This window comes from Malania oleifera, chromosome 13 (assembly GCF_029873635.1).
Source record: "Malania oleifera isolate guangnan ecotype guangnan chromosome 13, ASM2987363v1, whole genome shotgun sequence".
Classification (NCBI taxonomy): domain Eukaryota; kingdom Viridiplantae; phylum Streptophyta; class Magnoliopsida; order Santalales; family Ximeniaceae; genus Malania; species Malania oleifera.
In genome coordinates this window covers 28,621,273-28,646,769 of record NC_080429.1, presented here as the reverse complement: position 1 = coordinate 28,646,769, position 25,497 = coordinate 28,621,273, and the positions used below count along the sequence as shown (strand labels likewise).

The 25,497-nt window shown below is 37.9% G+C and overlaps 1 protein-coding gene and 1 long non-coding RNA gene across 3 annotated transcripts; both read left to right on the top strand.

Moving 5' to 3' along the window:
• Positions 1 to 269: 269 nt before the first annotated feature.
• LOC131146957 (cell division cycle protein 48 homolog) lies at positions 270 to 8,513 on the top strand. Its single transcript, XM_058096830.1, has 9 exons — positions 270 to 549; positions 2,432 to 2,597; positions 2,671 to 2,899; positions 3,021 to 3,787; positions 3,875 to 4,096; positions 5,637 to 5,708; positions 6,233 to 6,514; positions 7,093 to 7,452; positions 7,975 to 8,513. Exons 1-9 carry the CDS (start codon positions 491 to 493, stop codon positions 8,269 to 8,271), a joined length of 2,454 nt encoding a protein of 817 aa, XP_057952813.1. The 5' UTR covers positions 270 to 490; the 3' UTR covers positions 8,272 to 8,513.
• A 492-nt stretch (positions 8,514 to 9,005) lies between these two features.
• Positions 9,006 to 24,858, top strand: LOC131146318 (uncharacterized). 2 transcript variants are annotated; one of them, XR_009134304.1, is made up of 4 exons: positions 9,147 to 9,811; positions 11,575 to 11,671; positions 12,635 to 12,982; positions 24,613 to 24,858. It is a non-coding gene; the product is annotated as an uncharacterized LOC131146318 (long non-coding RNA). The 2 variants fall into 2 exon arrangements; XR_009134303.1 differs by lacking the exon at positions 11,575 to 11,671 and having other exon boundaries at positions 9,006 to 9,811.
• The last annotated feature ends 639 nt before the right edge of the window (positions 24,859 to 25,497 follow it).

The following is a 25,497-nucleotide window of genomic DNA, read 5'->3' as shown; positions in this document are numbered from 1 at the left end:
ACATCTTGATTCATGAAAAATAAGAAAATAAAAATAAAATGAAATAAAACACCCCAAATTCCTAATCAACAAATCCAAAATTAAATAGAGCTCTAAACCATAAATGGTAAACCCAAATTACTACTTTTGTTGCTTATCAAATTAGTTGCCCTTATGAAACTTAGACAAAATAAACTGACCGAAAAAATAAAATAAAAATCCAATGAGGTGCTTTGGCAGGCAAGCCAAAATAAAAAATAAAAATAATAATAAAAGGAAGATGGCGGCAAAGTAACGACCCAGCTGTGATGACATGGCGAGATTTAATTGGTGGTCAAGTCCTCGCTCACGCAAAGAAGGCCACCTGGCGAGACCACAGCACCCTGGAAAGACCAGAAGTCAGAATTCGTTGACTCTTTTCGAACGTCAGGCGATGATATTCTTGGCTGCTCAGTATTCAGAAGATCACTCTGTACAATTCGACTTCATTCAGAAACCCTAAGCTGCTTCAATGGCGGATTCTAGTTCATCCGCTCCCGATCGAGGCCATCCCTCTTCTTCTACTGATTCGTAAGCCTATCCCTCTCTCCCTCTCTCTCTCTCTCTCTCTCTCTCTCTCTCTCTCTCGATTTCATTTGTATACAATTGTTTTTATTTTTGGAGCATGTGTGTATGATTCTGGGCTGGTTTAGGAGTATTTTTTTTTTTGACCTCGGTTTGAGGGTGCGCGGGACTTAACGCTGTGTCCATGTTGGTTGGAGGGAAAATTCTATGTTTTCGCTGGGAAGATGATGAAATTTTTTTAATATTGTTCAATTTTTGATTTTCAGAATGAAAAAGCCTTCATAGTTGGGCAAGCTAGTTGGATGGATGACAGTTTGAGCTGAAACTAGATAGAAGCTGTAGGAGAAAGAAACTGGAATTTTAATTTTATTTAATTATTGACCTAATTTATCATTGGCAACCGGACGTAGCATCATATGAGTCCTACACTTGAGAAATCCTAATTTCAATTTTAATCTTTAAAATCTCATTATTTTATTTATTTATTTATTTTTAAAGATTGCCTGTACAAGGCCCCATAGGAGCAGGTTCATAAACCTTAACCAACCACCCGGAACAACAGAAAATGCCCAAAGGCAATCAACCCAACACAGTCATACCAACAAATGTTCCAGGCAACTAAATATGCCCACAAGGGTACTTGAACCCAATGTCCGAGAATGGGGAGGTGAACCACTGGGCCAAAGGACCAATCTTTTCTCTTCCTCGACAGCTGAGCATAGTATTTCTGGTAAGGGAGCAGTAAGGAAATGAATAAAAGGCCGGATTTACCATACCTTAAAAATAGTACAAGTATAGAAATCATTTGAGACCTTCCTTATTAACCCCAACAGAGCATCCTTTCCCTTAAACAAGATGTCAAACCACTAATTAAGCATTACAGTTGAATAACACAACTAAAGAAAAGGTCACAAAAACTCAATAGCGTGGGTGGTCTGTGGAAGACAAATCAATAATCTTTACTGAACTCAACTTGTTTAGCTTTTGTTGATGTAGATCGAATATTCTTTGTTAAAGGGGTAGGACATCAAGTTTTTTTTTCTTGGTATTGATTTGTAATTTGGGAAAAGTTTTCTTTTCAAAATATTTGCAAGTAAGCCATTGTGGTCATGTTTTGAGTATATGGCACATTGGTGTGGTGCTAAGGAATAAGAGGAGACACTGCTGACGTTTAGAATTAAGGCTTTAAATTGCAAGTATTATGTTAATTAAAAGGAACTTTTTGTCAAAAGCCTAGTATGCATGCATGTGTGTTTAAGGGCATGGAGAATGATTAATTCGTATCATACACACAATCAAGACAGAGTGGTCAGTCACCTTTGTTGTCATATTTTATTGTTATTATACAGAAGATCAGGGCAGAGCAGTCAGTAGCCCTATTATCCTAGTCAGTTTTACCTCTTAAGCCCAAACTTGCTCTATCTTAATTTGATAGGCGGTTTACTGCTTTAAGTCCAAACTTGCTCACACCAAGTAATATTACCTTTTGCCATCTCATTAGCGGCTAGGCATGCCTAAGTTCATGCAATTGTGGTGACATCCAACTCGACAGAGTTATCCATCTGAAATAGCCGCACCAATCCTTTTTTTTTCTTCTAATTGAATCACATTTTCTGGTCTGGATCTCCATTTAAGCATAGAGTTGTAACCTTTAAAGAATATTAGTTGTATTATGGGAATAATGGAAATCTGATAAGATTAAAGACCCAATACTGGAAAAAAAACTGATAGAGAGACTTGGTTGTTATTGTATTATTTCTGTGTATGCTGAGGATATGTCTAAATTTGCAGTTGTAAATGTTTCATACCAGATTGATCTTGAGGCTCCTTCTGGTTAAATCTTTTACTGATTAATAAATGTGTGTGTGTGTGTGTGTGTTTCAACTAGGAAAAGTAATAAGAAGGATTATTCCACTGCAATTTTGGAACGCAAGAAGTCTCCCAACCGTCTTGTCGTTGACGAAGCAATAAATGATGACAATTCTGTGGTTTCCATGCATCCAGTTACCATGGAAAAGCTTCAGTTTTTCAGAGGGGATACGGTGCTTATTAAGGTAATATCTCCTTCTATTGACTGCATGATTTGGATTTACAGAATTTTAAAAAGGTAACTTGCTCGTGATACAGGGTAAAAAACGAAGAGATACAATTTGCATTGTTCTTGCTGATGAACAATGCGAGGAGCCTAAAATCAGAATGAACAAAGTTGTGCGAGCCAATCTGAGGGTACGCCTCGGAGATGTTGTATCTGTCCATCAGTGTCCTGATGTGAGGTATGGAAAGCGGGTTCACATTCTTCCAATTGATGATTCTATTGAGGGTGTGACTGGCAACCTATTTGATGCATATTTGAAGCGTAAGTTTATGCTATCTTTTAATTATTTGTCTTCAATATTATTATGTATATCTTGGATGTTTGTGAGTTTTTTCTTAATTGCATTGCTGATATCTATTATACTTTCTCATTCTTCCAACAGCATATTTCTTGGAATCTTATCGACCTGTGAGGAAGGGTGATCTTTTTCTTGTCAGGGGAGGAATGCGAAGTGTTGAATTCAAAGTAATTGAGACAGACCCTGGCGAATATTGTGTTGTTGCACCTGATACAAATATCTTCTGTGAGGGAGAACCCATAAGGCGCGAGGATGAGGAGAGGCTAAATGAAGTTGGCTATGATGATGTTGGTGGTGTGAGAAAGCAAATGGCTCAGATCCGTGAGCTAGTGGAACTTCCCCTTAGACATCCACAGCTCTTCAAATCAATTGGGGTGAAGCCCCCAAAAGGTATATTGCTTTATGGACCACCTGGTTCTGGGAAAACCCTGATTGCAAAGGCTGTAGCTAATGAGACAGGAGCATTCTTTTTCTTGATAAATGGGCCTGAGATAATGTCAAAGTTGGCTGGTGAGAGTGAAAGCAACTTGAGGAAGGCATTTGAGGAAGCTGAAAAGAATGCCCCGTCTATCATTTTTATTGACGAATTAGATTCTATTGCTCCAAAGAGGGAAAAGACACATGGTGAAGTGGAGAGGCGTATAGTATCCCAACTTCTAACTCTAATGGATGGTCTTAAGTCCCGAGCTCATGTAATGGTCATTGGAGCTACAAACAGGCCCAACAGCATTGACTCTGCTCTAAGGAGATTTGGAAGATTTGATCGGGAGATTGACATTGGTGTACCAGATGAAGTTGGAAGGTTAGAAGTTCTTCGGATCCATACCAAAAATATGAAACTGGCAGAAGATGTGAGATTCTATCTACTGCCTTCTCATGTATTACTTTCATTCAGTGCTATTGATTCAAAACTTTATTTTAATTGACATTGTTTCCAGGTTGATCTTGAAAGGGTTGCAAAGGATACCCATGGTTATGTTGGTGCAGATCTTGCTGCTCTTTGTACAGAGGCTGCTCTTCAGTGTATAAGGGAGAAAATGGATGTAATCGACTTGGAGGATGATTCAATTGATGCTGAAGTGTTGAATTCCATGGCTGTAACTAATGAACACTTCCAAACTGCATTGGGGTCTTCAAATCCTTCTGCTCTGCGTGAAACAGTAAGTCTAGAATCTAGATACCCAATTAGTGCTCTGCATACCATGTTTATTTTTTCCTTTGAAGTTTAAACAGCTTGGGCTCCATTCATTTAGAGGCAACATTTGGATACCTGGAATCAATCCTGAGAATAAGAATCGAAATGGAATTTTCTTACTCCATGCTTTGAATTGCAGGAATCTTATTTCAATTTTCGTTTTGTATGGGGATGAGATTCCCATTCTGAATGGTATTTTGATTCTGGACTGAAAGGCCTGAATGTAAAGATCATTGTGGACTGAAAGGCCACTATGACCATAAGCTAATTTCATCTCTACATCTTTTCATCATTTCATTTATTCCAAAATGTCCCTTATTGAAAGCATCAATCAAATCATCTTTCTCATTTCCTTAGATCCTTGCCTCTCACAAATCTTTTTCAATGAGATGCAGTTGAAGCCCATATCAACAAGAAACACCATCATCAATGATGTGAAGCTTGCATGCAATCGTTGCATATGCCTGCAGCAGTCATTGATCAATGGCAAAAACCCTTCTTCTTTCTTCTCTCATTGATCTTACTCTTCGAATAACTGTTAATTGTTCCACTATTGTTCGTGACTCAAGTATTTTTCAACTTTCTGGGCTTTCAACTTCCTGGGAATATCTTTTCTTCATTGTTTCATTTTCAACTTTCTGAACTTACTGATGCTTCTTTGGTTTTTCTCTTGCTTTGGCTTGCTTTCTTTGCCATCAGAGTACTCAACAAACAAAAGATGGTTATGCTTTTCTCTGAGGATCAACTTGGGGATGTCAATAGGAAAATGCAGATTCCTGCACTCCTGCTCCTCTGTATTTTTCAAAATCTTTCTTTTATGCTTCCATTGGCCCTCAAGCTTTGATGGCCCTCTATTCTGACAGATTATTATTTCATTTTATTTTATTTTTGTGGAATCATAGTTAGATTTTTTTAATATTTATACTTTTTGTAATATTTTGGTGGTTGGTTGTGGGATCATTGATATTTCTAATTGGAATAAACATTCTTTTTGGACCAAATTTCCAAAGCATGCTTATTGCATGTTTGGAGATTAGTAAAAAATAATCTATTCATATGGGTAAACTTAGAAAATCTAACTGATTCTAATTCCTGTGTTAAATTATACCACATAATAATTTGATTCTAATCCCAATTTCATGTCAAACCACACACGAAGCAGGAATTTGTGATTCTTTTACCGACTCTAGTGTATTTTGAATTGATTTTTGTTTTGATTTTAATCATGAATCTGCGCACCCTTAACGAGATTATTTTCTAACAAAATTTTCAGTTCTTAAGGTTTTAATTGTTATAAATTTATAATACATTTAATTATTTTACTGAAAAGGCATTTAAGTAATGGTTTTTTTCAATATGTATTTGCAAATTTTCATAAAGTTAGCTGAATGTTCTTGTAAAACTATTATGAGCTTGTCTCTCAACTATTTCTATAGTGAGGAGAAGTACAACCACCATCAAGCCTATAGTTTTTTTTTCAGTACTAACATCATTTTGGTCGGCAGGTTGTGGAGGTTCCTAATGTTTCTTGGGAGGATATTGGTGGGCTGGACAATGTTAAAAGAGAGCTTCAGGAGGTTTGCGTTATGTCCCATTCAATTTTTTTATTTTTTTATAATGAGTATGCATATATATATTTCTGCAGATTGTTCACAACCTATTATCTGTAAGGTCATAGATAAGATTATTTGTTCACCTGATCTGCTGATTGTCATGGAATCTGGTTGTACTGGTGGCTGTATGCAATGATGCCCCACAGGGGCAGCCAAATAATAAGCTTATTCCCTCTCCATCCATCCTCCACCAACTCCCAACTAAAACCCATGGGGATAGAACCCTGGACCTCATACGAGAGAGGCCAGGTGATGAACCGAAGCTCAAAGGCATGGTTTGATCATCAACTCTTGTTAACCTTGTGCAACTGTTGATATGCATATGCGAGATACACAAAACAACTTATGTTTGTCTGATTGCTCTTCATTTAGTTGGACTTTTCTCTCTTTTTTCCCTTCGTGCCTTTATGGCTTGATTTTTTTCTATTTTGGTTTTTATTACTGCTCAACATGGATATGATACATGGAAAGTTTATGACTTCTGGCAGACTGTACAATATCCAGTGGAGCACCCTGAAAAGTTTGAAAAATTTGGAATGTCACCTTCTAAAGGTGTTCTCTTTTATGGGCCTCCTGGCTGTGGTAAAACCCTGCTTGCCAAGGCGATAGCTAATGAATGCCAGGCCAATTTCATTAGTGTTAAAGGACCTGAATTGCTTACAATGTGGTTTGGAGAAAGTGAGGCAAATGTGCGGGAGATATTTGACAAGGCACGCCAATCAGCTCCATGTGTTCTTTTCTTTGATGAACTTGATTCCATTGCGACACAGGTACCAATTGCTAATAATTTTGATATAAAATATGTGCCTGTTCGTGTTACAAACTGGATTTTCAGTAACAACCTGATGCATTATGACCCTTAAGACCTTGAGGTTAGGGTTGTGATGAGGTGGTTGTGCAAATAAACCACTTGGAAAGTAGGGTTGAAAAGGGGAGAAGAATAGAAAAAGAGTATCTAGGTAATTCATAGGATTTTCAAGAAGAGCTCATGATTAAACTTTTATTCTTCAAAGAAGTCACTTTAGAAGAACCCAGAAGACACCAAGTTCACAGTTACTGTTACATGAAGAGTGACATGCTGCAGTAATGTGAATAAACTCAATGCAATATCATGAAATTGTGTTGCTACAGTGCATTACAATAACTGTGCCCAAGTAAAATTTACCAGCTATACACAGTGGACTCGCAACTATTAGTAATCAATATAACCTTGATGTATCATAGTATTTCTGGTACATCGGATATACTGAATGAATCCTCAATGCTTTCTTTTTAATATGCTCTGTATCAACTTATTATGGCATTACATTAGTATTTTATCATGCGTCTCTCCCCTTTATCAATCCAGCGTGGAAGTTCAGCAGGCGATGCTGGTGGTGCTGCAGATAGAGTCTTGAATCAGCTTCTGACAGAAATGGATGGGATGTCAGCTAAAAAAACAGTTTTTATTATTGGGGCAACAAACAGGCCAGACATTATTGATCCTGCATTGCTCAGGCCTGGACGTCTAGACCAGTTGATCTATATCCCGCTACCTGATGAGGCTTCCCGTCACCAGATTTTTAAAGCATGTCTACGAAAGTCACCGGTCTCTAGAGATGTTGACTTATTAGCTCTTGCACGTTACACTAATGGTTTTAGTGGTGCAGATGTTACTGAAATTTGTCAGCGTGCCTGCAAATATGCCATTAGAGAAAATATTGAGAAGGTAAGAGATTTTCCTCAACTTGAAACAGCTAGTCTTTGCAGCATAGCTACATCATATATATATATATGTATATTTCTTCTCTTTGGGGGTGGGGTTCTAGAACCAAATAGGCTACTAGGTGAGGCGTAGTGGAGTATAACACTATTCACTGGGTAATGAGCACAGCTGTGCAGAGACTGTAGGGATGCTTATTTTATATATCAAGCAGTTTCGCTTTTATACTCCATACAAAACTGTATTAAAATTATATTTTTGTGATAAAGAGATATTAAGCTGCAAGTATGCAACAAAACAGGTTGTGTGCCATGGTATATCATTGAAATTTTTATAGTTTTATAAACACAAGTATTATTGAAAAAAATAAATTTCTTAACTATTCGTGTACGCATATTTTGGACAAGTTAGGCTTAATGATTTTGTTCGTATGTATGCACATGTGCACTTCTATAACCTTTTCAGGAAAAAAGAATTAATTTCTATGCATGGATGTGCTCTTTGTTTAATTTGGCATTGGGGTGACAGGATATTGAGCGGGAGAGAAAGCAGAGGGAGAACCCTGAAGCCATGGAAGAGGATGATGTTGATGATGTCCCCGAGATTAAAGCAGCACATTTCGAGGAGTCGATGAAGTATGCCCGCAGAAGTGTTAGCGATGCGGACATCCGGAAATACCAGCTCTTTGCTCAAACTTTGCAGCAGTCTCGTGGCTTTGGGTCCGAGTTTAGGTTTTCAGATCGTGCGGAGAATGTTACTACAGAAGCTTCAGACCCATTTTCTTCTGCCACTGCTGGTGGAGACGATGATGACCTGTACAACTAAAACAAAGCAGGTGCTAGGTTGAAATACTGGTAGTCTAGTTGATGCGCAACCTCCACTGCCAATGCCATGATGATATGTTATAATATACCTTATGTGCTGCACTTCCCTTTTTACTGATTTTTGACACTGCCCTTTTTGGCTGTGCAAGAGTTTAGTTGTACCTATAGCTCAGCTCAGTAATGGTTGAAAATCTTATCTCTAATTTGTAAACCAGAAAGGCTTCAGCAATCCTTTTTCTGATCTGTCCATTTGGCTAATTATTATTTTTTTCTTACTGGGACTATTCATTGGTCAGGTTAGATCTGTTGGAAGATGAAATATCGATTTATGGCCATTGCCCGTTCTCATGGAACGACTCGAAATTTCTTGATGTTAAAAATTTGAGATCGGACTTTAATTTGAATTTGTACGACTTTCAACTAAACAAATACAAATTATATTACTTAATTTTGTAAATTTATACAAATTAATTTGAAGACTCAAAATTCATGTCAATACCTCTTGTATGATTTGGGTGTTTCAATATTTGCTTCAATTGTGTTTTAGTCTTCGAATTTTTTGTATCTACAATTTCTCTTTTTTTTTTACCCTTTTAGAATTTCAAAATTAAACTCCTCCTAAAAACATGAAGGAATGAAAATTTGATATTCCGAATTACAATCATTACAATTTCATACTTACCCTACATGTTTAATTCATATAAAACAAAAATAGCTCTCATGTCTCGAAAACTCATGTCATAACCGAAGAGCCCATTACGATACGGCTTCTCCGTTTTATCTTCCCATTTGTAAATGGCGATTATGCTCAGAATGGCATATGGAGAGTGAGACGAGAGGTGATTGCAGGCGGCGAGAGAGGGTGCTTTCGCAGGAGGGAGGGAGGGAGGGAGGGAGGGAGGGACACACAGGGGGTGAGAGGTTGAGGTTGGGCAGCGATAGATGGCTTGTCGAAACGACGGCTAGTCGGCAGTGGAACCTGGCTATGTTCCTTCTTCTTATTCTTTCTTCTTCGTAGCTGTTTACATTTTTGCAAGCTCAATTGTTAAAATAATCTTGAAGCGTAGTCATTATATTTCCACTTCTTGAAGCTCAAGTTGCGGAGGTGATTTTTCGAAACTATATTAGGGAACTGTTTGATTTTAGCCATGGCCGTCTGTATCCTTGCTGCTCTTCCATTGATTCTTTGCCCATCAATCTTTAGTCCCACTCCATCAACCCATTAGATGTCGCCGCAACCAACGAGGAAATAGCTTATAGACCCGGGTGTTTAGAGATATTGGTAGATTAACCTTTGGTTGGTTTGCGAATGTGGAGCAACATTGAGTGTGATTGCAACAATATTTGTTGTGAAGAGGGCTCAGAGCAGGTGGGAGTGGTTGATGGTTCTTAAGGATTTGATGGAATTTAAGAAAGTGGTCATGTCACTGATATAGGCTGAAGATGGACGCAATGGCGTTAGAGCTGTTCCTAGACTTGCCCTCCTAAGGTGTTTCAAAGCTCAAAATGCTCCTCACACACATGAATAATTTGCCCAACAGGTACTGATGTTTGATTCTCTGGTACATTTCTTTAATTCATAAACTATTTGAATTTGAATTTGAATTTGAATTTGGGGGTTCTAAATTCAAATACACTATTTTTTAATTTTTGAAGGCTGAATTTAGATTTGAATCAAATTCATTGTGTTTTTGAATATATCAATTACATGGATTACTTATCACAATTGACGAATCCTCTGAGAGGTTGTCATTCAAAACCCCAATAGTCATACTCAGATTTGCTGCAACGGATCTATTCTCTAAGTTGGAGAGATAGAAATCTTGTTTTGAAACCCTAATCCATCTTTTAGATATGATCAATCAAAATTTGGAGAGTTTGATGAAGGAAGGATAATTATGGTTGGGTGATGGTTTTTGGGATTGGGTTTTAATCATCAGATGAGAGGATCACGTAAGAAATGCTTGTTGATGGGCTTGGGATGGTTGGGTTTGGATCAGATTTGAAGTCGGAGGATTTGATGGTTTGGGTGGTGGTGATAATAATAATAATAATAATAGTGGGTCCCTTGATGATTTGGATTTTGGGCTTCGTTGGGATTGTCTTCCATTGGAGGATTCGGGGCCTTTTAATGAGGATTTTGAGTAGGAGGAAGTCAATGACAGGGCTGAAGCTTAAGCTGATGTTGATGCCGATGCCGATACTGACTCTCGGAGAGAAGATTTGAGGATGGTGTTTGATGGGGTGGACGAATTGTTATTGGCTTCATCTGAAATGTCCTCCTCTGGGCAAAACTCAGGTGAGATGGCAGTGATGAATTGGATGCAAGTATGGAAGAGGATGATTTGGAGAGGATTCAGGTTCTTGATCATAATGACGGTGATGTTTCCATCAACTTGGGATGATCATATTGCTGTAGACATATGCGATGCTATTATTAGATTATTGGCAGATGATAATAATATTTCTTGGAGGGATTGCCCACTAGCTGCCAAATCTGTTGTGGATAATCTTCAGATGATTGTGTTGGCACATGAAGATTTGGGGAGCAACAGTGATGAGAATGTTTATGCTGTTTGTACTGACGAGATTTCACTGTAGGAAAAAGTAAGGAAACTTCCTTCTTGTCATTATTTCCATGGGGATTGCTTTTTGCAATGGTTGAGCATTTGGAACTCGTGCCCACTCTGTCGCTATGAACTACCTACTGATGATTCTGAGTGAGCAGAGGAGAAGGCAAAGGAGTGCTTGTGAAGACATGGCCTGAAACTGGAGCAGTCAACCGAAATTGCTACTCTTTTTTTTTTAATTCAATTCATTATTTTTTTTCTGCTCCTTCAATGAAAATTATCTGTGTCAAGATGTTGTAAATTGTTGCTTGAGGAATTGATCTAGAATGATAATATTATTATTTTCTAGATAATAATATTATTATTATTGTTACATTAAAAAAAAAGAATTCATGGATTTGAAATTACCCTTCAATGTATGAATTTGAAAACAAATTAGGTTAGTAGTTATCTAGCAAGCTTTAAGCTTCTTTGACACAACTATAGAGAAGCTCTTCTCTCTCTCTTCAACTGGTTTGATGTAGGGTTCGTAAAAGAGGCTCAATGAATATGAAACCATGCTTGCTGGATGTGGGGTTTCAATTTGGGATTCATGGGAGTTTTGCTATTTATCTACAGCACTAACAGTACCCTTGCATTTTTTATGAACTTGAACTGGTTGTTTGTTTTGTCAATTTTTTTTCCACAGCCTACTTCATTTTGTCTCCATCCTGTTATTATTACTATTTTTATAGGAGAGATCCTTGCATGCTACTATGTTCTTTTGATGCTAAGTTGATAGCATGGGCTATGAATGATGACTGCCGAGCCAGGAAAACAAAAAAATGATAGGTATGATCTTAAAGTGCTGAAGTAGGTATGCTTGAAATGCCCCTTTGATGGGTTTGGTTAAATGCTTTCTTTTTTTAAGATTTAGAATTCACCAATTCATTTATTTTGTTTGATATAATCATTGGCCATTTTTTTTTTCTTCATGGACTTCTGGTCCTCGGTTTTGTATAATGAAAATAACTTACCAAAAGATATTCTTTCGTGAATAGAAATTTTTTATTTTTAATTGGGTCAATTATCTCCACTTAGCTGAAACTTATTTCAGTAGAATGTGCTAATCAATGCAAGCTCAACTCACAAAAAACAAAATGGATTTGAAGGGAAAATAAAGGTACCACCTTAAGGGACCGTATCATTTCAAATCTTTTTTTTTTTTTAGCTGAGGATCATCTAAGAGCATGTTTGTTCGTGCACAACAATCTTCATTTTTCACTCCTAATTTTCATGCCCTTGTTTTTCAATTTTTAAACATTTCTATAGAAAATAAAAAACATTACCCCATTTATAGCCTAAATCCAACATGCGTATTAATGAACCACTAAAAAAATTATAAGATTTTTGAGAAAAATGGTATATCTGTTCTTTGAGCTAAATGCTCTTTAGCCTTCATAATTTTTATTAAGTATCAAATAATATTATACTTAACTATATGAATTTGCATATTGCATTCTCCAATGTGTATCAATTAGTTTCTCATCCAAATTGTATTTAGCAATGTTAAGGAAATTAATGATGTAGAAACACTTGTCTTTATGAACAAAAATACTAAAATGAATTTGAATTTAAACGAAGTGTAAAGTTGTTTAATATATGTTGAATGAAATGATAAACTTGTTTAATATTATGTTGAAGAAATAGATGATGTGGAAACGCTTGGTTCATTTATTCTCAGTTCATAGTGCGAAGAATCTTACTTTTTTCATGAAACAATGTGCTATATTTGTATTTTTCATCTTTTATTAGGAGTTTCTTGCCCAAGAATGATTCTCCCGAGTATCAGCCTTGCGGCTTATTGTGATTCGTCTCCAAGTACGGCTGGTGCAGGCATCTCCAAGTCATACCAAATACCCTTGTTCCGCCTGATCTTCATCTAAGTCCTCTCCTCTATTTCTTCTTCTCTCCATTTTTTCTTCTTATCTCTCCTGATTTTTTTAGAGATTTACATTCTTTTCTGGTCATGATCTGATCCTCTTGAATTGTAACACAGGTTATGTATGTTTTAGGGGGAGACCAAATGATCAACTACACCAAATAGTTTTGCTGATGAATTTCTTATGGATAGCAAAAAGGTCTTTCAGCTCACATGACTAGGTAGATTCCCTTGTATTTTCATTTTCTTTCCTTTCATATTTTCCAATTTCCAAATGGAGCTGAAATGTCTATGATGCATATATACACATGCTGCGAAAGCTAATATATTACTTTAGTATTTGTTTTTCTTCCTTAAATGGCTTTAGATTTTGTTTTCTTATGTTATTCAATATCCTATTCTGCTGTATGCATTTCAATTTCAAACTGAATTAAGAAAACAAAAATAAATCACAAACTTTTTGTACAGTATTATGATTTCTAAATTTGTGCATTTGCTATTTTAATTCCAAAGTTCTTCTATTTTTTTTCTTTGCTGTTTTTTTTTTTTTTTGGTAGCTGAGATAAGTGTTTGTCCACACCTATGTTTTTATATGATCTATGCTTAAAACTTCCTGCTCAAAACGTCCTCTTCTTTTAGAAAAAAAAAATGCTTTGTTGAAATTGACGCTCTGATTCCAATTGTTGATGTGAGTGCGCAGTGGAAGACCTTGCAAACTCGAATAAAATTGGAACAAGTAATGCAAGCACTCAACGATGAATATACGGAGCAAGCAATCACTCACAATGAGAAAAAGGAAAGCAAACAAACTCAAAGACACATGAATTTACATGCAAGCGACTGTTTTTCACTATCACATGTGAAGCTTACATCAAGGGTTACTAATATTAGTATATAAACAAACCCTATGCCTACTTAAGACTTAAACTACATCTAAAACACTTTTGTAAAAATTCCCTGAAGGAAAATCCTCCAAAATCTCCCAATCTACTGATTTTCGATTCAAATTTTGTGACTTGCTCCTAACGAAACCGTTGACGGTTTCAGGAAAATCGTCAACGGTTTGAAGCCGAAAGTTATTTCCCTTGCAGATTGAATCCTGAAACTGTCGATGGTTATCCTCCTGCAACCTTCTCTCTTGTTCTTTGCTTTATGATGCTTTCCCGGTGCATGTGTTCCACTCAAATATAAGCCACATCTCCAATAATCTCCACCTTGGCGAATATTCACCACTTAGAAGAAATATGAAAGCATAACCCGCTACTCCACCTGGGCCAGTAGATTGGGATTGCCTCCCGTCAAGCACCTGGAGACGTAAACCAAGTCCAAGCGATGCTTGAGCTTGTTTTTGATAATAGGAACTTCACCTAGCTGAACACCCAGCTCCTTGAACGATCCTTTAAACCACAATACTACCTTGGCAGCCTCAGCTACTGCCAAGTACTCCGACTCAGTTGTTGAAAGTGTAACCTGAGACTGTACCTTGGACTTCCAACAATTAGGTCTTCCTACAACATACCTTGTTGTAGACCTCCTGTCATCCAAGTCCCTTGTGTGGTCTGCATTCACGAATCTCACAACTGATGGATTGCTCTGTTGCCTGCTGAAGCACCCCATTGCACTGGCGTAAGAAACCTTTGACATGTCCCTAACATTACCGTCCATCCTTCAATACTGAGCGGTAGACAGTTTACATTGATTCGCCAACGGTGTATCGGTGACCGGTTTAACATTAACTATGCTAAACCTCTCAAACACCTGCTCCAAAAAACCACCCTGAGATAACCACAATCTCCTTACAATTTTGTCCACACAGCCACCCTGAGATAATCCTAATCTCTTTGTAGCTTTATCCTTGCGAATCCCCAACCCAAGAATATTCTTGGCTGTACCCAAAACCTTTATGTCAAATTCCTTTTTCAACAGAGTTTCCGATTGATTAACCTTAGTTGAAATCTTCTCAGCATTTGGCATGTCATTCACATAAAACAACATAATTATTACCTACTTGCATCCTATCACTTTCTTCCCCTCTAGAAGCTCCACCAACTCCCACACCTGATTCTTATGAAGTAACTCCATCTCCTCTACCATATCACTTGTCCATCTATTTTTCCCTTTGTTTTGCACCGCATCTTGAAAAATAGTAGGAACCTTGCTGGTAGTGATGAATGCATAAGACATCAAGTCATCAAACTTATGCCTAGGCGCTGGCTTGATAGTGCACCTTGGCCCATTGTGATTCTGCTGGTCTCCCGAGTTAGAACTCTCTGTAATATGAACGATGTCATCTCTGCCTTGAGTCTGTAAGTCCACCTACATCACTATCTCTTTTCTGCTCCAGTTATACTTTGATATTGTTGGTTTCTTGAGCCAGAGCTTCCTGCACTTCTGCCCTGAGTCTCCAATTCCACCAGCACAACATGGTTGTTGCTGCTGCAGCATTCTGGCACTTGTTTCTCTTCATCTACCTGTGTACGCTGCACCATGGATTTAATCTCAAAGACGATATCTCCACCGATCACCACCCCATTTTCCATTGGATCATACAACTTGAACCCATCTTTCTTATACCCTAGAAAGATGTAATGGCCGGACATTACATCAAGCTTAGATCTCACCACATTAGAAATGTGCATGGCTAGACCTTCAAACTCTCTCAAACCAGAGAAGTCTACCGCATAACCCGTCCAAACCTTTCCTGCAACTCTCTCATCTAATGATATCCTTGGCGATCGGTTAATCGAGAAACACGCCATACTTGCTGACTTTACCAAGAAGTCCTTTGCAAGCCCTGCATACAACCTTCCATGCTCACAAAACTTCTTGAACACCAGCGTACTCAGCTCCAATGTCTGACCTGAGGAACTTTCTCCCGATCTGGTATTCCACCTCAGCCACAAGTTAAACGTGGCAAACATCTCCAACTTGTGCCGCATGAAAAACCCCCAGACCTTTCGTGATAAACTCATGAAGTACTCATGTCCAATCCGTGATGCTACCCTCACCGGTCCCCAAACATCCAAAACAATGTAGTTAAGAATACCTTCCGTTTTGTGTGTGGTTGTTTTACACAAAACGGTATTATCTGACTCAGAACTTTCAGCTACAGCTCCACCTACAACTGTGCTAGGCATAGAGATTCCCTGTTAACCTCTGTCCCTTCATCACCATCAAGACGCCTTTATACACCTTCATTGTCCCATTTTTAGACTTGTAACTATACCTGTTACAATCCAAAGTGCCCAATGATATTACATTTTTTCGTAAATTAGGTACATGCCTTACACCACATAACGTCCTTACCACACCATCATACATCTTGATCATGATATTCCCAATTTCGACAACTTTGCAGACAACATCGTTTCTTATTAGAACGGAACCAAAACTCACCAATCTGTAAGTGGTGAATTAGGCTTTGTTGGACGTCATGTGAAAACCCGATGAAACAGATAGCATATCACCATCACTGCTCCTTGAGTCTCTTTGTTTCACTACATTCGCAGATTTTGACAAACCCTCTTGAGTTTGTGCATTCCCCTTCTTCCACTCCGGACACTTCGATTTTATGTGCCCAATTTTCCCGCACTTAAAATAACGAACTTCCTTCCTCCTCCTGGACTACAATTGAGTTTTACTATTACTCGATTCGCTCTAGAACTTGCCTTTCCCACAATCCTGATTACCCTTTGCCACGACCCCTTCACCTTGTGAACTCCCATCGCTGGCCTTACTCCTTTGCTTGAACCCCAACAATGCATTCGTGATATCCTCCAACTCAAGGGTTTCTTTCCCTCATGTCAGAGTCCTAACCAGATTCTCGTATGTAGGAGACGTAGGTAGGGAATTAAGCAGTATCATCACCTTGTCTTCTTCCTCGAACTTCATATCAACTCGCTTTAGATCACTAATGATCTGATTGAATACGTTGATGTGCTGAGTTACGTCCGAACCCTTTGCCATCTTAAGCCAATACAGTTTTTTCTTAAGATGCAACTGTCAGATTTGCTCAATGAATCACCCTCAATTGACTGGTCCTTTTCTTATATAGAAGTCATTTTCCCTAATTACAATATATCCTTTAATTACAAAATCTCCTAATTACAACATCTCCTAACATTAAGCATCCTAATTACAGCATCTCCTAACATTAAGCATTGGCCCCTAATTCAGGAAAGATATTTACAGATCTGTTTCCTAAATAACTATACAACAGTTTATGGTAGATTTGACAGATTTTTTTCCTCAATAAATGTAGAACAATTTATGGTAAGTTTGTTGTCTATCCTACTAACATCCCCCCAACAAGAAATTGATGACATAGTCGTGTCATAGCTTTGGTGGAGACGTCTGCCATCTGAAGGTCGCTTGAGACATGTGGAAGAGAGATAACCCGAGTATCGACGGCTTCCCGAATAGAATGGTAGTTGATTACGTGTGCAAACTGCGTAATTGGCCACTTTAACCCGGTCTTTACGGTGTATATTTTTAATTAAATGTCCAAATTTGTCTAATATTTTAATAAAGTGCCGAAATTATCATTCTTGAGTTTTATTGTGCAATTTACGAGTTTTTTGATAAATTTTTATCGCAGGAAAAGCCCCGAGAACCAAAACTGACACCTGTTCGTATTTCATGCATAACTTTTCCGTCCGAACTCCGATTGAGGAAATTCAAATTTCTGGAGAAAGAGGAAAGGATTATCTACAACTTTCGTGTTTTGAGTTTTGTGAGAAACTGGCTTCAGAAGGGTCAAATATTGCGATGAACAGAGAGCAAAAATGTGACTTGGCCATGCAGGCCGGGTCGGGTCAAGTTGTCGGGTCGGGTTGGCTAAACCGGGTCTAGGGCTTCCCCCAATCTTTTTGAAATTCTTCTTCTTCTCCCCCTTCTTTCCTAGGCAGCCCGAGGGCTTTCCTCCTCTTCTCCCCTTCCAATTCCCTTTCTCTTTATCTTTTCCTTCTTCTTGGTTTTCTTCCTGCCCTTCTGTTCTTGCTCTCTTTTTTTCTCTTTTCTCTATTCTCTGCTCCAGCCACAACACTGCCTCATCCTTTGCAAAACACCAGCAGCAGCAATACCAGCAGTAGCAGCAGAGCTTTGAAGACCCCAGAAGCTCCTCCATAGCACAGCCAGGCTAGCCGAGCACCACTCCAACTGCAACTCCCATGGCTCTCTCTATCTCTCTCTCTTGTTTCTATCTCTTTCTTTTATTTATTTACTTTTTTGTATTGAAAGTTGGATATGGTTAAATTAGTATTAAGGTTTATTTTGGATTTTAAATAATTGTTAAGTTGTTCTTGCTTTTGGAAAATTAAATTAGTTGTGTTTTTTTGTTCAAGATTTATTTTTATTTTTTTGTTGAAACTCAATTTAGATTAGGTTCGGTTTTATCAAAGTTTGTATTTTTCTTATGGTTTTTCGTTTTATTGATGCAGTGAGCCACCGTGGAATTAATTTGACCCGGAAATTGTGTATTGTGAGCATGAGTGGCTAAGTTTGGTTACTCGGGTTGTGGGTCAATGTCGTTTGTTTTCCATGGTTTATTAGTTCTCCTAAGAAATTATTGTTAAACTTTTATTTGGTTAAAACCGAATATTGAAGGCATCGTTGATAAATCGCTGGCTCTTATTTCTTGTTGACGATAGGCACATCAAAACCTTGATTTAATTTAGGATTTTAATCAACTAATTTTTACATAAAATTCGGTTGATGCTTAATGAGAGTTTTTATTTTCTTCCGTTTGGATGTGGCCAATTTACTCGATCTTTAGTAATAAAATTTCATCTTATTAATGCCTTGATTGGATTAACAAGAAGAGGAGTAAGGCCTAGGAAATTAGTAAACGGTGGAAGCAAACAGACGTTGAACCCGTAACCCGAGTGTTTGGTAAAATTGTTTCAGTTAATCTATTTAGTTTTGGTTGCGTTATTAGATTTACATTTTCGGAAAATTGATAAAATTTCAGTTTCATTTTGATAGTTTACTCAAGCTTCTCTCACTTTGTTTACTGTTTTCAAAATCGTAAAAGACCAAAAAGATTTTCAAACCCCATTTTTTAGCAACAGGATTTCACTGAACTTGCATAAATACTTTGATACTCAGTGGTCCTTGTGGAATATGATCTTGGACTCATCCTTGATACAACTTGACACTTCTGCACTTGGAAGCACAACTTAGAACGAGTCAGTAGTCCACCTCGATATGTTTGGTATGCTCGTGATAGACGGGTTTTGTAGCTATCTGAATATCACTCGTATTATTAGCATGAAGAGGAGTGGGAGTAGACCGAGGAAAACCTATTTCAGCAAGTAAACCATGAAGCCACACAATCTCCAAGCTGGCTGCCGACATGGCATGGTACTCTGACTTGGTCGAAGATTTGGAAACCAATCCTGTTTCTTACTCTTCCAAGAGATAAGGGAATCACCAAGAAACATACACCACTTGGTGACAGATTGGCAAGTATCAAGACATCCTGCCCAGTCTGCATCACTAAAAGCCACAAGGCGAAGAGGAGTACCAATAGAGAAGAACAAGCCATGGTGAGAGGAACCTCGGAGATATTGAATAATTTGGCGGACCGCTGCAAGATGAAGGTGGTGAGGAGACTACATAAATTGACTAATAGTCTGGATAGAGAAAGAGATGTCAAGCTGTGTAATAGTGAGATAATTGAGACTACCAACTAACTGTCGAAACACCGCTGGATCAGGAAGGAGATCCCCTTCCTCACGTCAATATTTGACATTCGCTTCCAAAGGGGTATCCACTGAAGAGGAGTCTTGCAAACCAAACGAGGAAATCAAGTCCTCTGTGTATTTATGTTGATGCAAGAAAACCCCAAATGAATCAGGCTGAACTTCCAAACATAGGAAATATCGGAGAGGACCAAGATCCTTCATATGGAAGGGATCATGAAGATGTTGCTTGAGTTGATCAATGAGAGCAGAATCAGTCCCAGTGATGACAATGTCGTCGACATAAACCAGAAGAAGAATGATACCAACAGAAGTCATACAGAGAAACAATGAGGAATCATACTAGCTTTGGATGAAAGAAAACTGAAGTAAGGTAGCCCGGAACTTATCAAACTAGGCCCGGGGGAGCTTGTTCAAACCATACAGAGTGCGCTTCAGCTTACACACATTCGATGTCGATGACGAGCAGTGGCCAGGAGGAGGTGTCATGTAAACATCTTTTGTAAATCACCGTGAAGAAATGTGTTCTTCACATCCATCTGGCAAAGACAATCCCTGAGAGGCTGCAATGGAAATAATAGTACACACAATGGCCATTTTAGCGATAGGAGCAAAGGTCTCCTCATAGTCAATCCCATAGTCTTGGCGGTTACCAAGGGCAACCAAACGAGCCTTATAACGGTCCATAGACCCATTAGGCTGAAGTTTCATAGAAAAAACCCACTTACACCCCATTAGCTTGATATGAGAAGGACAAAGGGCCATTTCCCAAGTCTGATTTTCTTGAAGAGCTTGAAGTTCTTCCTGCTTAGCCTTTCTCCAACACTCATGTTTATCAGCTTGTGAGTAGGAATTAGGAATCGACACAGTTGATAAGGTAGCCGTGAAGGAGGTATGAGGGAAACCATACCTATTTGGTGGATGAGAAGCACGGCCAGATCGTCGAGGATGATGGGATCAGGATCAGGTGGCAGATTAGACTCAGGAAGGGGTAGTGTTGGTCGACGGCGTTTATACACAAAACTAGGCTTGAAGCGTTCGGGAGGGCATATCAAATCATCAAAGTGAGGAAGAATAGAAACTGCTGGAGATGATGTAAGAGAACTAGGAAAGAAGCATTGAAGCTCAAAGAAAACGACATTACGATATATATGAAATTTATTAGAAGAAGCATCATAACACAAATCCTTTTTGAGATAAGTTATATCTCATAAAGGCACATTTCACAGATTGCGCAGAGAGTTTGTGATGTTGATGCAGAGGTAGATGCACAAAACAGACAACCAAAAGTGTGTAAGTCAAGAAAGCTAGGGTGCTGTTTATGCAGACGATAGTTTTGAGAGTCGAAATTTAGAACTTTAGAAGGCAACCTATTAATCAAATATTCTGCTGTAGCTAAAGCTTCAACCCAAAATTTAGGAGGAACAGAAGATGCAAGTAACAAGGTCCTAGCGACATCTAACAAATGTCAATTTTTGCCCTCAGCCATGCCATTCTTTTGAGGCGTATAAGCCTATAAGGACACGAGCGGTGAGAAACAATTCCTTTGTGATGAAGAAACTCAAGAAATTCATGAGACATATATTCTCCACCCGAATTAGATGGTAAAGTCTTAATGTTAGTGGTAAATTGATTCTCAACATATGCTAGAAATGATTTTAGAACAACAAAGACTTCAGATTAATAGCGCAGAAAATATACCCAAGTATAGTCATCTATGAATGTCATAAAATATTTATAATGAGCATGAGAAATGACAGGAGTAATGCCTCATACATCACTATGAACAAGGTCAAAGCAATTCTTTGCCCTACTCCCGGAAGAAGGGAAGGGAAGAATCTAACTTTTTCCGATTTTACACGTAGAACAATCAAAAGACAAAGCATAAGGCAAAGAAGAATCTTTTTTTCCCAACATACCAGAATTCAACAAATGAGATAAAACAACATTGTTTGGATGGCCTAAACGTTTGTGCCATACTTCACAATTATTGGAAACAGTAGTACAAGCCAAAGAAATGATACTAGGAATGGAAAAGTATAATGGAAGCAGTCTCCCAACTTTAGGCCCCTTTGCTATTGTCCTCCCCGACACCGGATCTTGCACATGACAACCATCATGAGAAAACTGAACATTATAATTATCATCATGACAACCATCATTAGAAAACTGAACATTATAATTATCATCCACTAATTGTCCAATCGGGATAAGACTCGTAGAAACCCCAGGTGATATAAAAATATTAGTAAGTGATGGTGTGATATCACCAACCCCAATAATCGGTAAAAATGGCCATTAGCAACTTGAATATTAGAAGAATTAGTGTACTTACGAACATTGCTAAGTATATCAGGAGAACTGGTCATGTGAGTGGATGCAGTGGAATCAACAAGCCAAGATTGAGAAGGTATGGTACCCTTACCTTGCAGCCCTAAAGCGGAAAATGCCGATACAATTATTTGCTGCACCATTTCTGGTGTAAGGGTAGGTGTAGCAGCAGTGGAAGGTGACACTGGAGCGAGATTTTGAGTGCTGGTTACCCCATCCGAAGTGTGGCCATTACCAGTAGCATGATAAGCATTCAAGGGTTGGTTTTGAGGACGTGTTGGGCATTCTTTGATTATGTGCCCCTTCTATTTACAGTAGCTGCAAAATTTTTTAGCACAATGGGCAGCAATATGCTCATAATCTTTGCAACTGTAGCACTGAACCATACGCATGTCTCGACCCCTCCCCTTGCCTTGAGCAGCATATGCGACAGCATTCTCTTGCGGAAGCGAAGATTGAGTAAGAAGACTTCATTCCTCTCGTTGAAGTGCTCCAAAACACCAGTCAAGAGAGGGTGAAGGATCCCTGTGCATCAGGTTGGAGTGAATAGACTCAAATTCTGGCCATAGTTTCATTAAAAACTGGTCTTAGTTTCATTAAAAACTGGTCTCTTTTGCTGGCTTCATGGACTGCTTGAACAGTAGAGAGAGACTCGGCCGATATGTTGGCTTACACAATGTCAGAAAACTTAGCCCAGAGATTCTGAAAACCACAGAAATATTCCTGAACAAAGAGTGTACCTTAGGAATAGGCAGCAAGATCAGTTTCCAACTGAAATTGCTGGGCGGAATGATCTTTGATGATAGACCTTTTTCAAGTACTCCCACATCGATTTAGCTGTCTTGTGAGGCCTTAAATTGAGTATAAGCAGTGGATCAACACACCCAAGAATCCAAGTCATCACGCGAGCATCTTTCACCTTCAATTGAACCAACTTCGTAGGATCAGTAGGTGCTAGATCACTCCCATCAACATGACCCCACAACTCCTTTCCCATGACAAAAAGTTGAAACTGAAACTCCCAGGCAGCATAATTCTTCCCTGTAAACCGAGTTTGAAAGACTTCTAAGTTGGAGTTGTTAGCCATAACTAGAATCTCTCGAAATTCACCAAAAAACTGCAAACCAGAACCAGCACCCAAGAAACCAGAAAACCAGAGCCTAGAACCACGAAAATTGGGCCAAAGACAAGGTTGATTCAGAGAGTGGCTTTGATACCATGTCAGATTTGCTCAATGAATCACCCTCAATCGAGTGATCCTTTTCTTATATAGAAGTCATTTTCCCTAATTACAATGTATCCCTTAATTACAATATCTCCTAGTTACAGCATCTCCTAACATTAAGCATCCTAATTATAGCATCTCCTAACATTAAACATTGACCCCTAATTCAGGAAAGATATTTACAGATGCATTTCCTAAATAACTATACAACAATTTATGGTTGATTTGATAGATTTGTTTCCTAAATAAATGTAGAACAATTTATGGTAAGTTTGTTGTCTATCCTACTAACAACAACTTGTTCGTCAATGACTTGGACATGTACCGGCTCTCTAGTTTTAGTCAAACCACTGCCGGCGATTCCTCATTCATGATGTGATATATCACGTCATCAACTAGACAATGTCTGATAGTAGACATAGCTTTCGCTTCCAACTCCTTCCAACTCATGTCGTCCATGCCTTCTGACTTCTTTCCGTACAGTGCCTTCACCATACCTTGTTGCACCAATAAATCCTTAACCCTCCTCTGCCAAAGTCCGAAATTTCCCATTCCATCGAACTTACTAACATCGAACTTTACCGAAGAGATCCCAGCCATTGCAACCAATAGCTCTGATACCAATTGTTGAAATTGACGCTTTGATACCAATTGTTGATGCGAGTGCACAGCGGAAGATCTCGCAAATTCGAATCAAACCGGAACAAGTAATGCAAGCACTCAAGGATGAATATACAGAACAAACAACCACTCATAATGAGAATAAGGAAAGCAAACAAACTCAAAGACATAAGAATTTACGTGGTTCAGCAATTTGCCTACGTCCATAGGAGCAAGCGGCTGTTTTTCACTATCACATGTGAAACTTACATCAAAGGTTATAAATATTAGTATATAAACAAACCCTATGCGTACAAAAGACTTAGACTACATCTAAAAACCTTCTGTAGCTATCCCTTAGAGGAAAATCCTCCAAAATATCCCAATTTACTGATCTTCGATTCAAATTCTGTGGCTTGCGCCGAATGAAACCATCGACGGTTTGAAGCCGAGAGCTTTTCCCTTGCAGACTGAATCCTGAAACCGTTGACGGTTATCCTTTTGCAACCTTCTCTCTTGTTCTTTGTTTCACGATGCTTTCTTAGTGCATGTGTTCCACTCAAATATGAGCCACATCTCCGACATGCTTCTTCCTTGAGATAATGTCATTCATGTACGAGTTCTATTACATTTGGGTCAAGTATTCTTACTCAACCATTGACTTATTGGATTGGTGTATGCATTTGAGTTATTTTCTTTTTTAACGGAATATTTGTTCTTATGATTAGGCATGAATGTGAGTTAGGTTCTACCTGTTAAAATTATTTGTTGACATTCCTGTAATTATGTAGAGAAATTGTCATTCATTGTATGCAAAAGGTCTTCCAAATAAAAAGAAAAAAGAAAAAAGAAAAAAGAAAAAAGGAAGATGGGTTTCAAAATATTATTAGGCTTGAGTTGAATAATTAAAATATCCTGTAATTACGACTTTCAAGTTTCTGTTTTTTCGCTTTTTATCTTATTATTTAGTAATTCATACATGTGCAACTCGCAGTGATGTGGCATGGAATGGTGGTAATGGTGGTGACATGTTAGGCGGCAAGCATTTTCACTCAATGGTGATGCTGTTATGGGATAAAGTACTATTCCTATTTTTTACCTTCTTTTTTTATATTTTTTTTGGAAAAAAACTTAAATTTGTGTTTTTCTCATATTTACTTTGAGCTTTTGCTGCTCTAGGTGACCACATCAAATTCATACATATTTATTTATTTCTCATATGATCAACTTGCAACAGTGATATGTTGGGCAGTGATCTTTTGCTAAGGTTTCAACATTGTCCCTTTCAAATAATTATTTAATTAATAAATAAAATAAGATATATAGGGTTTCATACTTGTTTATTAATTGCAGTGGTTTAATGCCAATTAATGTTAAAAGTTTTATCTCATTAAGTTTCTTTATATATTGTATATATGCTAATCCAACTACCATTTTAAAATTAAAATAATAATCTAAAACAGTAAATTAAGCACATAAATAAAAGGAATGTTGATGTAAAAAAATGTCCACTGTTGGTTTTTTTTGATAACTAGACATAATTTATTTAATGATCTTCTGAAGGAATTTTGATGCATTCATTGGCTTGGTAATCTCTGTAAGAAAAAATCATAAATGCTTCAAAGGTTTCGAAATTGACAGGCTCATACTGAAATTGAATGATATGGTTACTTTTTTGCTTCATTTCACGTAGGTAGTGTTGCAGAGAATGGATGTCAAGATTTGGATTTGGATTTTTGTTAATTTGAAAGAAATTCAATATAATTTTTATGTTATGTTTTGTCCAAAATCGTATAAATTCAATTCCAATGTCTGATACCCATGCATCTAGACTCAAGATTAGTTTTTTTTATAAACTTTCACTGTTGGTATTTGCTGA

Excerpts from the sequence above, each read along its gene's own strand:
- LOC131146957 (XM_058096830.1), top strand. The coding sequence starts at position 491 with ATGGCGGATTCTAGTTCATCCGCTCCCGATCGAGGCCATCCCTCTTCT. Across the intron at positions 3,788-3,874 it reads ATATGAAACTGGCAGAAGAT|GTTGATCTTGAAAGGGTTGC; the intron begins GTGAGATTCTAT and ends CATTGTTTCCAG. Across the intron at positions 5,709-6,232 it reads TTAAAAGAGAGCTTCAGGAG|ACTGTACAATATCCAGTGGA; the intron begins GTTTGCGTTATG and ends GACTTCTGGCAG.